The sequence below is a fragment of the Canis aureus genome, chromosome 26 (assembly GCF_053574225.1).
Source record: "Canis aureus isolate CA01 chromosome 26, VMU_Caureus_v.1.0, whole genome shotgun sequence".
NCBI classification, from domain to species: Eukaryota; Metazoa; Chordata; class Mammalia; order Carnivora; family Canidae; genus Canis; species Canis aureus.
Window position 1 is genome coordinate 29,631,630 of NC_135636.1, and position 16,861 is coordinate 29,648,490.

At 42.6% G+C, this 16,861-nt stretch overlaps 1 protein-coding gene across 1 annotated transcript in view; it reads right to left on the minus strand.

Annotated features, from left to right (window-relative positions):
* Positions 1-347: 347 nt before the first annotated feature.
* The window catches only part of EDEM2 (ER degradation enhancing alpha-mannosidase like protein 2), a 28,752-nt gene continuing 12,238 nt past the window's right edge, over positions 348-16,861 (minus strand). The window contains exons 6-11 of the mRNA XM_077872875.1: positions 14,236-14,447; positions 12,344-12,485; positions 10,939-11,063; positions 5,840-5,984; positions 2,768-2,889; positions 348-906 (exon numbers count right to left, since the gene is read on the minus strand). Of these exons, the coding sequence (XP_077729001.1) occupies positions 409-906; positions 2,768-2,889; positions 5,840-5,984; positions 10,939-11,063; positions 12,344-12,485; positions 14,236-14,447 (1,244 nt within the window). The 3' untranslated portion in view covers positions 348-408. The remainder of the gene's footprint in view (positions 907-2,767; positions 2,890-5,839; positions 5,985-10,938; positions 11,064-12,343; positions 12,486-14,235; positions 14,448-16,861) is intronic.

A 16,861-nucleotide genomic window follows, 5' to 3' on the forward strand; every position in this document is an offset into this window, starting at 1 on the left:
AAACCTCGCCTCCTCCACACTGGATGCCTGTGCTGGCGCGAGGGCTGGTGAGTGTGTACAAGACTGGTTCTTGCTAAAGGGCAGAAACACCAGCTGGGGTAAGAGTATGATAAACACATTCATAACAAGGCCCTCCCCCAAAATACTGGAAGAGGGGAGCCTTGAAAGGAAGAGAGATCCAACCATCAACCCCTGGTATCTGTCGAGTGGACTGACTTTGGGTTTAGCTGTTTCTCCACCTGTATGAGAAAAAGAAATTAGATTCACAATTTTTTTTTTAAAGCCATGAATCTTTTCTTTAACAAAATCTCTTGAGACAATCTGATATGTAAAATAAAAAGACACAATTGTCAAAAGCAGATTTATTGTCATAGTTCAAACACAAAAGAAAAAAAAATCGTCCAGTGGTTATGAGGAGTCCAGGAAAACCTGTCCCAGTAATGCCAACTTGGAAGTAAAGGGCTGACTCGGGCAGCTGAGCAGCGGGACCTTCTGCTTGGCAGGCTTCTCCCTCATCTGGTCTTGGCTTTCAGGTGAGGAGAACGTGCCTGCCCCTGTTGGAGGTTGCCATGGCCCCGAGCTCATCGTTTTTTTCTGAAACCTCGACCTGTTCCGCTTGAGAGAGTAGAATTCCCTCATCAAGTCTTCCACTTCCCACTGCTCTTCCTTCAGCCTCTGGCAGCAGTGCAGAGCTGCGGGGTCAATGGGGTGTGCCTCTGTGTTGAAGATGTAACCCCCTGCGCCCAGGATGCACTCCCCATAGGGGGTTATCACCGTATCGAAGGTGGAGCCGTTATTGTGGATGAAGTTGGTGGGGTCAAACAGAAGGTAGAGGTATTTCACAGTCTCGGCCAGGAAGAAAGACTCCATGCGGTTGTCCAGTTTGTGGTCTCGCAGATCTTTGATCTGCCGCGAGGAAGAGGGAAGCGAGTCAGAACCAGCATCACCCAGGAAGGGGAGGGCCAGGGGGCTGCGTTAGGAACTCCTGCCCTGCTACTGAGCAGCTGAGCACCAACCCCAGGGCTTGGAACCCTAAAGTACAGTCACAGACTAAGTCTCAGCTATCACTCCTCCAGTGAAAACCCTCTGCGGACATCCTACTTAATGCAGACTAAAAATCAAAGTCCTTACAGGTCCTCGTGGCCTGTCCCTTGCTCTCTCTCTGCCCTCTTCCATGCTCTCTCCCTTGTTCTGGAGAGTCCAGCCAATGGCCTTGCTGTTCCCTCGTTGGTAAGCCTGCGCACTCCCACCCCAGGTGCTCCACGTTGCTTGTTCTTTGGGCCTGGAGCACTCTGTCCTTCAGACAGCTTGCTCCCTCACTGCTTTGAGGTCTCTGCTCAGATACTATCTCATCACAGGGTCCTCCCTAACCTCCCGAGGCCACATGACAATTTCTCTCCCCTTTATCCTACCTTTGTTGTGACATACACAGATGTGTTCATCCCCTTTAATGACATTGTAAAAAATGTAGCATCATTTACTTCACTACTCCCCCTTGATGGGCATTGAGGTGGTTACCAAGTTTTTGCCACTGTAACAACTAATTAGAAGTCTTTATGAAGAAAAATTCATGTTAAGTTTATAGTCATGGATGAATAAGTTTACTTCTTACACTTATTTTCTCATCTCAGAATTAGAAATACATGCTCTTAAAATGAATACTCAGTGGACATCTATTTTTCACCAAAAAAATGGAACTAAAATATGGACTTGATGTACCAAGAGTGATTATTTGTCAAAGGCTAAGGAGTCTGACGCCTATTCCCATCATTTTCCTTGGAAGAGCTCCAGAGGGCTTTCATTTTCATGGAAATAAGTCAAATGTTCTTACGAAGTCCCCAGTGGACTTATCCACTTTGGCTTTTCACAAAATACAACATATTAGACACTAAAACATATCATTGCTTTATTTTTCCTCTACATAAGTAGGACTTTTCTTTAAATAGATGTATATATATTCTACTTACAGAATATAACCACTTTATAAAATTTTGAAAAAGGAGTTTTTTTTTGGCGGGGGGGACCTGTTTTTAATCCCATACCCTAAAAATCTTCTAAACACTTTTTGGTGAATTTTCTTCCAGACAATTTTCTTACACATCTGGTTTTTACATGTCTGTAATGGTGATTTATTTATAGCTTGCCTGCTTGGGTCCCTCTAAGGATGTGACATGGCTCTTATCCTTGACCCTCTCAATCCCTTTTCCACAGAGCAGCCAGAGTGATCTTTCTAAAACACAAGGCAGATCATGTCACTGCTCTGCAGTCAATCCTACCAAGGCTTCTCATTTTCAGCAGAACAAAATGCAATACCTATATGATTTACCCCTTGCCTCCCTCTGGGACTTCTCTTTTCCTTTCCCTCCTTGCTCACTCCACTCCAACCATACTGGCCTTCTTTCTGTCTCTCAGATACATGTTCGTTGTTTTTCCTACTAAATTGTCAGCTCAGGGGCTTGGTCTTTTTCATTGCTCGGACCCTTGGTCTAGCATAGTACCTGGCGAACAAAAGACATTCAGTAAGCATCTGTGAAACTACTAGGACTATTTCATTAAGGACCTCCAGGTTTGAATATACGGCTATGGGACTCTGTTTCCCTTCCAGAATTCAACTTATAGGCCTTTCCACAAAACTTTTCACAAAATTTACCCTTGTCAAATAAAGTCATGTGTACATCTCGGAGGTCCCTTCAGTACTAACATTCCAGAGGCTCTTTAGCAGCAGGGGGAGACATTTCTCAGCTCTTGGGCCCATGGAAACACTTACTGTAGCAAATCCACACTCCACCTTGCTGATTTTTTCAATGGATTCCACAGCATCTCTTCCGAGTTCTAAGAGGGTGGGATCCCCCGTGGCACGGTAGAGGTACATTGCGCTCTCAATGAGTTCTGTAAAGTCCGAGGCAGACCCTTCTCATCCAGGAGCTGAGCAGGGAAGGCCCACTTTGGGCAGTGAGAGACTCCTCCCCTCCATACCTTATCCACCAGGCCCCAACAAGGAGGAATATGGGACAGCTTCCTCAATGCTGAGTTTCCAGAGCCAATATCCCCAAAGCCTGAAGCTTAGTGGAGATCAGCATTAAAACTGTCTATAGACTCCCATCCTAATGGAGAGAGAGGCAGTCAGGTTCTGGGACAGGGAGGTAGCAAAGGCTACTCCCTGTCTCCCAATATTTGTGCCCCCCTTCTTCCTTAGTAACAGAATCCTTAACTATAGCCAAGCACACAACTGTTCAGACTGACAACTCTTCCCAGCAGCCAGGTGTGGGATTAAGGTCCCTGACACCATAAAGAGCCATATACGGCCAGAGGTGAAGGAAAAATAAATGTCTATCTTTTTTCTTTAAAAGATTTTATTTATTTGAGAGAGAAAGAGAGAGAAGGAGAGAGCATGCATAAGCAGAAGGGAGGGGGAGAGGGAAAGGGAGAAACAGACTCCTCCTTAAACAGGGAGCCCTGCATAAGGCTTGATCCCAGGACTCCGGGATCATGACCTGAGTCAAAGGCAGACACTTAACTGACTGAGCCACCCAGGCGCCCATAATGTCTGTCTTAATTAAGCTACTACTCATTTTCTGTCACTCACAGCCTAACCTAATTCTAAAACTTAAGAGTAAGAGCCTGTCATTATGAGGCCCTTTCTGAGATGGGATGGACAAAAAGACGGTTAAGATATTCAAGAGTCAATCTTCAATCTAACAAAGAAAGAGCCACCCGTTCACTGGGCCTGGAACACAGTGATAGCCCTGTTCAATTCTACAACCACAATTGGAATCTGGCATTCAGACATGGGGCCCACTTTCGGATGAATATTAGCCAACAGGAGTCTATCTGCTGAGAAAGTTTATTCTGGAGAAAAGAAAACAGAAAGATGTGTTAATTGCTTTCAAATATCTGAAGAGCTAGTATGGAAAAGAAAGATATAACTTCCAGAGTGGCCTAACTGGGGGGAGGGTACAGCTCAACAGACTTTTCTATTTCTTCATCTGTCTTTCTCAGAGAGGAGAGAACGTTTCCCTCCCTAGACCAATCTTTCCTCCCAATCTCCTCCCCTGCTTCCTCCTGGACCTCGATCAGCACTTTTCTCCTGTTGATTTATTACTGCAAACTCCATTTCTTACTTTTGGAAAAAAAGATCTATGGCTGTCTCCCAGTTCTCTCCAAGCTTTCTCTCCCTTTATCTCATGGGTCTCTGGACAATTGCTAATTTAACTGCTCATATTCAAAGATACAGATTGGGGCACATTTACTGATAAGTGAACACTGTGTATGTTCAAAGAAAGAAAAGAGTCCTCCGGGGAAGCCTCCTGTTCTGCTGCTAGCACCTGGCTGGCTCAGTGCACCCAGGGCCAGCCATCTTGTTTTCTCTTCCTCAGATATGGGCCTATGTCTGCTGCCATTGCATTAATTTCTTGTATATCAGCCAACTCTCTAGAACAGGGTGGCAGCCCAAGGCTTACATTTGGACTTAGGTGGGGAGGTAAAGGCCCTCAGAGACCTTTGGCCAAGTACTGTGCCTCAATACTGCTGATCAGATACACATACCAGAGCGAGCATACAGAGGAGGACACTGGCCAATCACTATTTCTGTGGGGTAGGAAGGATGACTGGACTAAGGCATTACTGGATTCCTGGCTGTGCTGCCTTACTTTCCACTGATGCCCTCCTGCCAGCCTATCCTGCAAATGGAACAGGGTGCTCTGGAAGCAGTGAGCTCCCTGTCACTGGTGCTAAGTGAACAAGAGCAGATAACTGCTTGCCAGGGCAATGACAGGGGAATTGCAATTAGAAGGCCTCTCAGGTTCCTTCTAACTCTGAGAATGTACAAGCCTACATCCCACATTTAGTCCCAAACCGTCTTCATTTTATCTATTGGTAATACTGGGTATGGCACCTCTGAGAGTTTTCTCTTAAAAGAGAAGAAAAAGCTGTGAGAATAAATGCATGAGAAATACTGAGAACAGTAGCCTTGAGGAATCAAAGTGACTAACGCTCTTTGTAGCTGCTGTTTTATTTCCTCTTCTGATCCCCCTCCAAAACTCCCAGGACAATCTCTTGAGCTAGAGGAGGAAGGAAGTGGGGTAGAGGAGGGCAGAATGTGCAGAAGGCGCCAGAAGGCCTGTCCCACAGCTCAGAGGCATTCAGGTGGGAAGGGGGGAAGAGTCCAACAATAGGAATGTAACCCATTTCAGAGTGGGGGATGACTATGTGTGCTGACTAAGCTTCCTTCCTCTGCTCCCCATCCCCTTCCCCTTCTCCTTGCAGTGTTTACCTTCCCTGCAGTGAATCAGAGGGTCAGAGCTGGAAGGGAACTTTAAGACAGTTATCAAATGTGGAATACCTTCCTTCTCTGTGCTTTGATTTCTGAGCTGCACTTGGGGAGGTGGATGAGACCAGATGATTCATTCCTAAGGCCTATTTCCGAGTTCTAAAACTCTGTACCCCAGAAGCCTAACTCACCTGACCCAGTGACTTAGGAAGTTTGTCTACATTTCTGAAATTCTGATGGCAAGAACCCAAAAGGAGTCAACCTGGCTCTTCCTTTTGCACTCAGTTGCCCGAGTTTGAAGGAGCCTAAGATTTAGTTAAGAGGCCCAGGTTCCCGTCCTACCTCCTATACTTAGTCTTGGACAAGCCAGTTCAACCCACCAGGGTTCAGTTTCCTTATCTGAAAATATATGGATAAATAAAATCATCCAGAGCCACTGAAAGCATCAGATGGGGAAAAGCATTAGCTTGTGAACACTTGTAATTTATGGAGCCTCACAGACACATGAGGGTTTGGGGTTCCAAGAACCAGAGACTGCAGGTGCTGTGATGGGCCAGAGATGTGGCTTACCTGGCCGAAGAGGGTAGCCCTCTCGCTTCTCTACTGTGTATCCCTGAGGAATGTTGTAGAATTCTGGGAGCCCCCCAAACTGCTTCCATACAGTGTAGTAGTTGAGGAAGGTCCTCATAGCATTGTCAATGTCCCCAATGAGGCTCTGGAGGACAGAAGTGGTTGTCAAGCAGGCAGCTACCAGGCATAAAAACCCACATACAAAAAAAACTCCACCTACCAAACCCCACATACAATTCAGGGAAGAGACAGCAAAGGCTTTGGCATCACAAAAGCCTGCGATCAAACTGAGTCAGCCATTTATTCATTGTGCGGCCTTGCGCCAGACACTTACCTTCTCTGAACCTCATCTCTCCGATGCAAAACACAAAGCATCTAAGTTACTGTGAGGGGCAGAGTTTAGTTTGTATTCAAAGTCTCTGCTCAGTCAAGACCGGCTACTAAACCAGTAAACAGGTAAGTCAGCTATCTGGTTCAAAATTTTAAGAATAGGAAAAAGGTTGATTTTACTAAGTCTCACTCTTACCCTATATCCTGGATCAATTTGTATTTGTAAACAGAAATATGTATGAGACTATATTATTTTCCCCACATAAAAAATAGTTTATTAAATATGTGGTTCTATACTTTCTTTTATGCATTAAACAGTAGATTTTGATTTTTCCATGTAAGTACATAAAAAGCTCCCCCTCCTATTTATACAGTTGCACCGTATTCCACTGCTTGGACCACAATTTAACTAGTTCCTTAGTAACAGCCAGCTGGATGGGTTCTGATGTTTTGCTATTTGTTAGATCAATAGTGTAGTAAATAACGTTGTACACATGTCACCTCAGATATGTGCAAAATTTACCTGTTAGACAAATGTCCAGAATTAGGATTGCTGGGTTGGAAAGTATACGCATTTGTCATTTTACCAGCTGTTGCTAAACAGCTATTAATAGTAACATAAGCTTGCAGAGAAATAGCTGACCTTTTTGACATCTCCTTCAGGTGCCTCGTGGATAGGACACACTTAACATTTCCCAAACAAAGCTCTTGGCTCCCTCACTTTCCCACAAAGTTGCCTCCCTAGTGTCACCTCACCCTTCTTTGTAAATGGCACTTAGCAAATGGTGGTCATCTTTGCTCCCTTCCCCCACCCCCATCCGTTCCATCAGCAACTCCTGTCAATTCCATTTCTAAAACAGCAAGATTTCTCTCTCTGTACCTCCAGCACCATTACTTGGTCTGGTCACCAGCATCTCATGTTAGGATCATCCCCACAGTCTTCTAGCTGCTCTAACCACTCGTCATCCCTCCTGTCCCTCTCCAGTGTACTCTCCCTGATGCAGCCAGAGTGACTGCCTTACTACATACTCCAGACCTCAGGGCTTCTCAGGGGCTTCCCTCCTTTAGACTGCAGCCATACCACTCTTCTCTGTTTCTGAGAAACACCCAAATCTTTCCTGTCTCAGGACCTTCACACATGACATTTCCTCTGTCTGGAACATAATCCCCCATCTCTGATTTGTGAGATACCAGCTTTGGTATCACACTTCTGAGAGGTCTTCCCAAGTTAAGTCCCCATCCAACACTCTTTTTCAGCCTCTCATTTGGTATCCTTCAGGGCAACTTATTATTTTATGCATTTGTCTGCTTAATTTTTTCTTTTGTGTTTCATTCTATAAACTGCACAAGGGCAGGGCCTGGAATACAGCAGGCATTCAAATATTTGTTGAATAAATGAAGAACAAATTGCACATATCAGAGCCTCCTTTCTTCATCTATAAAGCAATGTTCACCTGAGTGTGTTGTGATAATTGTGTGTAAAGTGCCTAGCACCTAAATTATTCTCTGATAAATATTTATCACCTCTATGTGCCAGCCAGACTACAAGGCACTGGTTAGATGTGCAATAAACTTAGTTATATGTGTGTATATATATTTTTTTTCTAAGGATTTTATTTATTTATTTGACACAGAGAGAAAGCACAAGTAGGGGACGGGAGAGGGAGAGGGAGAAGCAGGCTCCTCGCTGAGCAGGGAGCCCAACGCGGGGCTTGGGCTTGATCCCAGGACTCTGGGTTCATGACCTGAGCCAAAGGCAGATGTTCAACTGACTGAGTCACCCAGGTGCCCCTATTTGTGTTATACTCTCACAGAGAATGAATCCATGATCCCTGGTCAAGTCAGGAAAAAGTACCACACCAATGGAGATGAAACACTTGCTAATCACACCCTCTCTTTTATTTTCTTAATTTTCATTTTAGGAAATTTGAATAATAAAGGTATAAAAAAGTCACCTTAACCTCACCACACAGATAACATAGTTTTGATATCTATCTTTCCAATTTGTATTCTATTCAGTGATATAAGTATTTTTTTTAAAACATACAGGAATGAGAAGACAATCTCTTTCTTAATCTTACAGTATCAGCCATTTATATTTTTGTCTTATATTCCTTGATGTATAAAACCAAACTCTTTGTCTTCTTCTATTCCTTAATGTACAAACTCTATACAGTTGTAATCAGTTTACACATAATGTCTTCATGTGTATTTTTGTTATTGTTAAATCTACTTAAAGAATCAAACTTAAAAAAAATAAGTATCATTTCTAATTTCTCACTATGGTTCAATGGTATGTTTCATTCACTCATATTTTCTTAATTCTTATTCACTACCTCTTCGGGCATTTGGATCATTTCTAGGTTTTCTTTGTCAAGAACTTTGCTGCTAGGAATATCTGTATACATGACACATCTTTCCCTCTTGAATTATTTTCTTGGGGAACATGCACAGACATGGAATTTCACAGGGTCAAAGGGTGTGATCAATGATATGTCTGAGTTGTACAAAGTTTCCCAAGAGGAATGTAGTCACAAATAGTTTCAAGGCAATAGATTTCCAGATCCTCTACTTTCCTGAACTGGATCTGCCTGAAAAAAAATGCTTGTAACATAAAGGCAAGCTATCTATTTTCATTGTTTCTTTCACAGTTATCCTTCTGCCATTTTATTGCCTGCAAAGTGTACCCACCAGCAATCTCTAACCTTCCTGTGGAACATTGTTCTGGGGAATAAGGACTTCCTGAGCACCTAACTAGGTTACATTTAAATTAACTACATTTAGGTGTAGTTATTGGAAAAAAGGAATGACTCTAACCACTGCATAATAAATTCTTTTGCATATCAGATGGTTTCTAATACTATGCCTTCAAAAAACTGGAAGAGGAACTGGACAAATTGCCAGCAAAGGGATCATTACAAATGATTTCTGATAACAGATTACAAGATTTTCATTATATAAAGAATGAACTGTATGTATAGTATTGCCATTTTTGTAGGTCAAAGAGTGGAATACTGGCAGTTTTATACAGTTCAATCTATTAAGTCAATGATTATAAAGAACCAAATGATGGGTACCTGGATAGCTTAGTCGGTTAAGTGTCCAACTCTTGATTTTGGCTCAGGTCATGACATGGAACCCCGCCAGCTCCACATTAGGCATGGAGCCTGCTTAAGATTCTCTCTCCCTCTCCCTACTCCCTTCCCTCTCCTTTCCTCATGCTCTTAAAAAAAAAAAATGTAATGACACTGTAATAATCAAAATCTACTTATTTATGTGCATAAGTCTCCTCAGCACTGACATCTAAAAAATCAAAACAAGAATAAAACTTTTGATACATAACCATGTCCCATTTTAGCAATATGTATTATTCACACACAAATATACAAACAACTTAAAAATAAAAAAGTTCTCCAAATCTCATTAAGAAATGTATTTCTGATTAAATTGCCTTTATGTTTCTTATTTATTGAAAACTATAAGCTATTAATGTTGCTTTAATCATTTACATACTAATGATAACCAAGAAGAAAACAAATTTAATACTCAGAGCATACGGTCACAGGAAAATTTAAAGTTATTTTAAATTTCTAGGTACACAGGAATTTTATTACACAGACATAAGAGGGTGTCCATAAAATTTATCCAGCATAAAATATAACAATTAGGATAAAATCCTATTGGAGGAGGAGAATGAAAATATGAGTTTGAGGAGAAAAAGGAATGGTATACAACTATTTAAACTCATAAGATTAAAAACACATAAGGGACTCCATAGTTCTTCAATTCTTTTAGTGGGCACTCAACCAATAAAACTTGAATATCTTAGAAGAGCTGGACCAATATTTAAATATTGTCAACAAGTTTTCTCTGAGCCTATTTCCCCATCTGTAAGATAAGTAGGCTGGCTAAAAATACACAATGTAGGACTAGTTACATGAATTGCAGTATATCAATTTAATGGAATATATGCATCTGTTAAAAAAGTAAAACTGACCTATATGTATCAATAAAGAATGATCTCTAAGACATATTTAGTGAAAAAGTACATGACATATTCCTATCTACATAAAGAAAAAAATGTAGATATAAATATGCATATGTTTATGCACATGGATTTCTAGAAAATATACAGAAAAATGGTAATAGGAGCTGGACTGGGGGGGGTGTCTCAGGATGGGGGCCCAAGATTTATTTTTTACTGTATTCCTTTGTGTGCTTTTAAAATTTACCACCATCTATACGATATTACCTTTTCTTAAAATAAAAAAAAAAGAAACTGGCTTATAAAAATATTGTGGTATACATAGGGGGCTGGTTAGATGGGCTCCAAGATCCCGCCCTCCCAGCTGTGACTCCATCTCATCATATAATGGAAAACAATAATGACAGCCTGCAGAGTGGCCCCAGCTGCTTTCAGGCCCTTTCTCAGGCCTACTGTCAAGAATGAGGAGATTTGACAGAAATGTCCAGTGGACAAACAGTTGTTGCCAATGGATGTTACTGCCCAGCCTTGAAAGACACTTTCTAGTTTATTTTAACTGGTATCACATTTCACAGCAAACTGGAAGCTCAGTTCCTGACACCTTAAAGCTCCCTTTGGAAAATTCAGCTTGGCAGAATCTTAAGTCTGTCTGATTCACTCTGTCTCTCTTTTGTCTCCAACCCAAGTACTCAAGCAATTGAAATACCTTATTTGACTTATATATCAGAATGAGCCTGCTTTGTCAGTTCCAGAGAAGAATGTCCACCCCTCTGATCATTCCTACCTGAAGACCAGGCCAGTAGGCCTCTAGGGACTGGAAGACTGGCATGGACACAGTTCCCTTGTACATCTGCACCCACAGGTACCAGTCATCGAAGCGAGTGTAATTCCGAATGGCTTTGTTATATTCTGTAGAGGAGATGCAATAAGACACATCAGTGATTATAGAGACGAAAGGCAGGTCTTGACAAGAGAAACACGGACTTAAACTTTTGAAAGACCATATGACGGTGTAGCTTCAAAGAGACTAGGAAGAAACAAGGCACAGAAGAAGGGGCATGGGTTCTAGAGCCAAACTTCCAGACTCAAATTCCAACTCCAGCTTTACCACTTGCTAGCTGTGACCTTGGGTAAGGTTTTCCTTTTTAAGCCTCAGTCTTATTATCTCTAAAGTGGGGAAAGTAATGGTATACACCTCATGGGATTATTCACTCATCCATTCACTCAACAATATTCACTGCACATCTGCTAGGGACAAGGTACCTAGAGGGTGGCAAACAAGACAAAATGTAGGTCCCAGGGCACTTCCATTCAAGTGGGAACTTGGACTTATACCTCTCCCTAGATTATAAATCCATGAAGGCCAAGACTTTGTTTTGTTCATTGCAGAGTCCTTAACACTAGGATAGTGCATAACAAACATGCACAATAAATTATCATCTAAGTGAAGTACCAAATACACATGCAAATAAATAAGACAATCTCAAACAGTGTTGTAAGGATTAAATAAAATAGTCCATGTTTGGCACTTGGCATGGCACTTGACATATCAACATACTCAATAAACATCTGCTGAATAAATGCATGGTATCTATAATAATAACTATTATTAAGTACCCAGAAATTCCTCAATTTCATTACTGTTAGTGTCCAAGGGCCTGAAGGGTAAAATGCTTTTATTCAATAGGCATTAATCAACTACCTACTTCATGCAAAGCACTATGGGAAGAATAAAATGAATAAGGCATGGACACTGTATTCAGTAGGAAGAGCTGTTAACTGTGGATGTTAGCTGACTGCACAAAAGGTGCAGAGGCCCTAAATTCTAAGGAGGGATCAAGCTACTTTGTGGTCAAGGTGACAATTCTACTGGGTGAATAAAATTCGGAGACATGAGACAGGAAAAGAGGTTTTCTAGGCAAAGGAAACACATGTGCAATGGCCAGGAAATAAGAAATACAGGGCCACACACAGAGAGCACAGCATAGTTCATTTGGTTATTGCAGGAAGGCCTTAAGAGGTATAATGAACATCAAGTAGGCAGTGCAAGTCCATGCTGGCTCTGAATGAAGACTGAGGTACTCAGAACTGATTCTGTAGGCACTTGGGAGCAATTGAAAGTTTATAAATAAACCACATGTCAATGAGAAAAAGTCTTGGCAAAAGCCTCCTTACCCCACCCTTTTTACCTAGGAACATGGCCATGAGTTTCTTATCCTGAAGCAAAATGGCTCCTTTCACCAGGTACTCAAAGTAGGAGTCCACACCAGCCCCGATGCCTGAGTCCTGTGCCACCCACTTTCCGGTGAGTACATCAATATGGTTGCCAACCTGGGAGGGAGAAGGAGAGAGATCGAGAGAGAGAGAGAGAGTCCGAAAAGAGGGCTCAAGACCAAATAGGCATCTCCTCATACCCCTGACTAGCCAGTCAAATACAAGGCAGGCACCCTAGTGCTCAAGGGAGACAGGTAAGCTATCGGGTGTGGGGTTGGGAGGCCACAAATTCTCATCAGTATCAGTCACTGATTGAGAACTGCTCCAAGTAGCATTAAGTCCTAGAACTTCCAGCTTAAGGCAAGCAGAGCAGGCTCCAGATACCAGAGAAGGCCCAGAGGGAAAGAGACACTGTCAGAAGACAGGCCAGTGAAATGGTAAGGGCTGAGAAAATATGGAGTCTACTGCGGTTCCAGTGAGAAAAATCTACTTGTGTTAGACCTACCAAGGGAGTTACTATAGGTCTCCAGAGTGGTATCTTATTGAGAGATTTTCAAGGATTCCTCATACAGGTTTTACTCTTCAAGCTTAGAAGCAGACTTGCATAAAATGTGTCCCTGCCTGAATCACTTTCAGACAACTCAGTCTTTCCAAGTCATAATGACTCACCAAAGGAACTATTAATACATCAACATCATTGCTCCAGTAGCTGAGGATCAGAGAGGTTGAGTGACTTGTCCAAGGTCACACAGTTTCGATATAGCAAGGCCAGGGGTCAAATCCAATTCTGACTAAATCTAGTGCTATTTCCTGGACAGCTCTGGCTCAGTTATTGTTAGTTTCACTGTATTATCTGATTTAAGAGCTGAAACCAACCTTAGAGATCATCTGGCTCAAAGTGTGTTCAATTTCCATGGGATAATAGGTATTGGAGAAGAAAGGGAAACTCTGGGGTCAAATAAGTTTAGAAAATGTTGAGTCAAGCAAAGTTGAATAGATTTATTTACCACTGGATTTCATAACATTTAACCTATCCAAGTTCATTATGACTCTCCAAAAAAAGACACTACAGTTGACCCTTGCACAATAGACGGACTGGGATGCTGAGCCCCACACAGTCGAAAATCTGTAGATAACTTCTGACTGTCCAAAAACTTAATTACTAATAGCCTGTTCTTGAGTGCAAGCTTTATTGATGACATAAACAGTCAACACATATTTGTATGTTATATGTATTATGTAGTATATTCTTATAATAAAGTAAGCCAGAGAAAAGAAAATGTTATTATGAAGATCATATAGAAGAGAAAATATGTTTATAGTACTGCATTGTAAAAAATTTGTGTATAGTGAACCCATGCAGTTCAAAACCATATTTCTCAAGGGTCAACTGCAATATGCAGTATCCCTCAAACTTCATTGACTAGGAATTACTTTTTTAATAGAACAGCCAGCCATTCAACACCTCTCAGCATTAGGATTCTAAGAAACATAGTTTAACAAACATAAATAGTAAAAGTGAGGGCCAGATGGGCTGGTGATCTAAGGTTGCCATGTTGAGTCATGGGCATAAAGCATTTGACCCACTTCCTAGAAATCAGAGTAGCTCAAGGAATCAAACCTCACCAGAGCCCCCTTTCCCTGCTAGAGAATATGCTCTCTCTCATGCTTTCTTACCCTGCACCAAAACTTGAATTGGAGGCTTGGTTGACTTTCAGTGTCCTGCTGCTAAGTCCTGGACCACTGCTGAGGTCATCCTAAATATCCTTAGGCTGGACTGCAACTTCTTGCTAGGAGCCATGAGTCTTACAAGCAGGGGCTAAGGTGCCTGACTTGACTCAGACAGAAAGGGAGGCAGCCGACCTACCAGCCCAATATCCGACCGGCTCTCCCAGAGGCGCATGAGGGCCACTCTGGCCACATCTTCGAACACGGGGTCACCCGTGAGGCTGCTCAGGGTGGCAAATTCCACAATGAAGGTCCCGATGCCTGCTGTACAGGTGACAGGGGTTTCTCCTGGGTTCACACCATGAAGCAAGTTCACCGTTCCATATGGCATGCCAGTGGGGGTCTGAAATGCTGAATAATCACAAAATAATGACCCACACACAGGAGTAGGGATATAGGGATAGTTCAACACAGGCCCAAACCTGAGGCCTTAGCTAGCACTCTCTTCTTTATCTCCTAGGTGATCTGCTAGACACTGAGCCAGGAAAGGATAGATGCCATGACTATAGGTCCTTAGTGGCCAACTAACCCAGATGTTGTCAAGCACTGGTCAAAATGTGACCCTCGGGCTCCTGCCCATGATGAGGAGGAAAGCAGTGGGCTATGCTCTAGGATGCCACACCTAACATGTCCACTTTAGCTACAGAAGCTCCACTTTTATGTATTTTACATGATGCCTTCAGAGGCCAGGCAGGTAATAGTGTGAAGCACACAGGATTTAAGCCATAGGAAGTGGTGGGGCTTGTGGTACACCGAAGAGCATGCCCTGTTAGAAGCCATTCATACATGTGACTATTTTTAATTTGAGTTTTACTGAGATATCGCTGACATATAGCACAGCATGAATTTAAGGTGTACAGCATAAGGACCTGACTTACCTACATGGTGAGATGATGAACACGGTAAGTTAACACCCATCAACTCATATAGATAGAATGAGAAAAAAATTGTTTTTTTCCTTGTGATGGGAACTTTTAGGATCTACTCTCTCAGCAACTTTCAAATATATCATATAGCAGTGTTAGCCATGGTCATCACGTTGTATGTTACAGCCCCAGTACTTATTTATAACTGGAAGTTTGTGTCTTTGACCACCTTTGTCCAATCCCCCTCATATACTTTTCCAAACACAATTATGACCAAATGAAACTTATCTGCAGACTCTAAGCAGTCCCAAAAGAGGTAGTTTGAGATCCCTGCTTTAAATAGTTTAGGGGGTAAACTATTATAATATTTTTAAAGGATAAAAATCGCTAAACTACTGAAGTGGTCCAATCCCCAATTTATAGGTAGGAAAAGTCATGTCTGTAAGGAAGTGACTCAAAGGTCATACAGAGAGAGCCAAACAGAGCAAGGACGGGAATGCCTGCCACGCGCCCACTCTGTTATGCTCTGCCCATTCCACCCTGGTGCCTTCTGATTCAAGGCAAGGAATTATACAAATAGCCAGAGGCAGAGATTTCCTCTCTAGGCCAAAAGGTCAAATAACCCCAGAGCAGCCTGTGCGTCACCAAACTGTGAACAAAGTTATCAAAACTTCCAAGAACTGCAAGGTCCAGCCACTTGATTGTCAGTGACAAACTTGCTATGTGGCAGGCACAAGTGACAAGCAAGGAGAATACAAATCATAACCACAGGGCTTAAAGAAATATTTCAGAAAAGTCAGACAGTGTTAAAAGGACAGAGAGTGACAAAACTCTATTTCTTCACCTGAGTGGCAGACACACTGGGGCTTGCTCCATTATGTACTTTCTAATATGTATATTTCTCAATACAAAATGATTTTTAATAACCAAAAAAAAAAAAAGGGGGGGGGGGAGGCAACCAAGCAGTGTGCTATACAGATGAATCACACAGGATATGATGTTTGTAAGGAGATACTCAGGCTATGAGCCGTAAGCCATGAGTGGATCTGAACCTGGCTCGCTCATTTTCCTCCACTCTCCTCCAGAAAAGGAGAACTGTGATGGCTGAGATGTTGGTAAAAGCTTCGGGTGAAGGGCACCTGGGTAGCTCAGTGGCTGCGCGTGATCCCAGAGTCCTGGGATCGAGTCTCATATCAGGCTCCCTGTGGGTGGCCTGCTTCTCCCTCTGCCTGTGTCTCTGCCTTTCTCTCTGTGTCTCTCATGAATTAAAAAAAAAAAAAAAAGCCTAGGGTGATGTGTTTGGGTGTGAACAGCCCCAGAGTCTCTACCACGCCCTGAAGAGAATGCAGCATCCAGCTGATGCAGCTGAGCTCAGCTACTGCCCCACCAGACCCACTGAGGCTTGGCCTGCAGCCTTGGACACTGCTTAGCTACAAAACAAATCCCTTGCTTTTCAGTTGTGTTTGAGGTTCTCCAAAGCACTTTCTTCTTTCTGACCTCATTTTATGCCTCTCCAAAAGCCAATGTGCAAGGCAAACAGGAATCATGATTCCCCTTTTGATAGATAGGGAAATTGAACCAGGGAGAGAAGAGTGGCTTGGTCAAGACATGGGCTAGTCCAGAACAGGGGCTCCTAATAATGCACAGATTGAGGCTCTTCTCTGGAACCCTTTTATTCCAGCAGTGTGTGGGCCTGGGAGGATGCAAAATGGCTTATTCAAGTAAGATCAAGAGCCTTCCACTCACCAGGCTGGCCTTCAATGGCACCCTGCCAACAGTAATGAGGTCAGCTCATCCATCTTGGGCCAGGGTCCCAGCAAGCCTTCAAAATGCCCAGAACTCTCCTAATTTCTATGGTGGGTGGCCAGAGGTGGAAATAGCGAATGCTTGGCTAAGGAA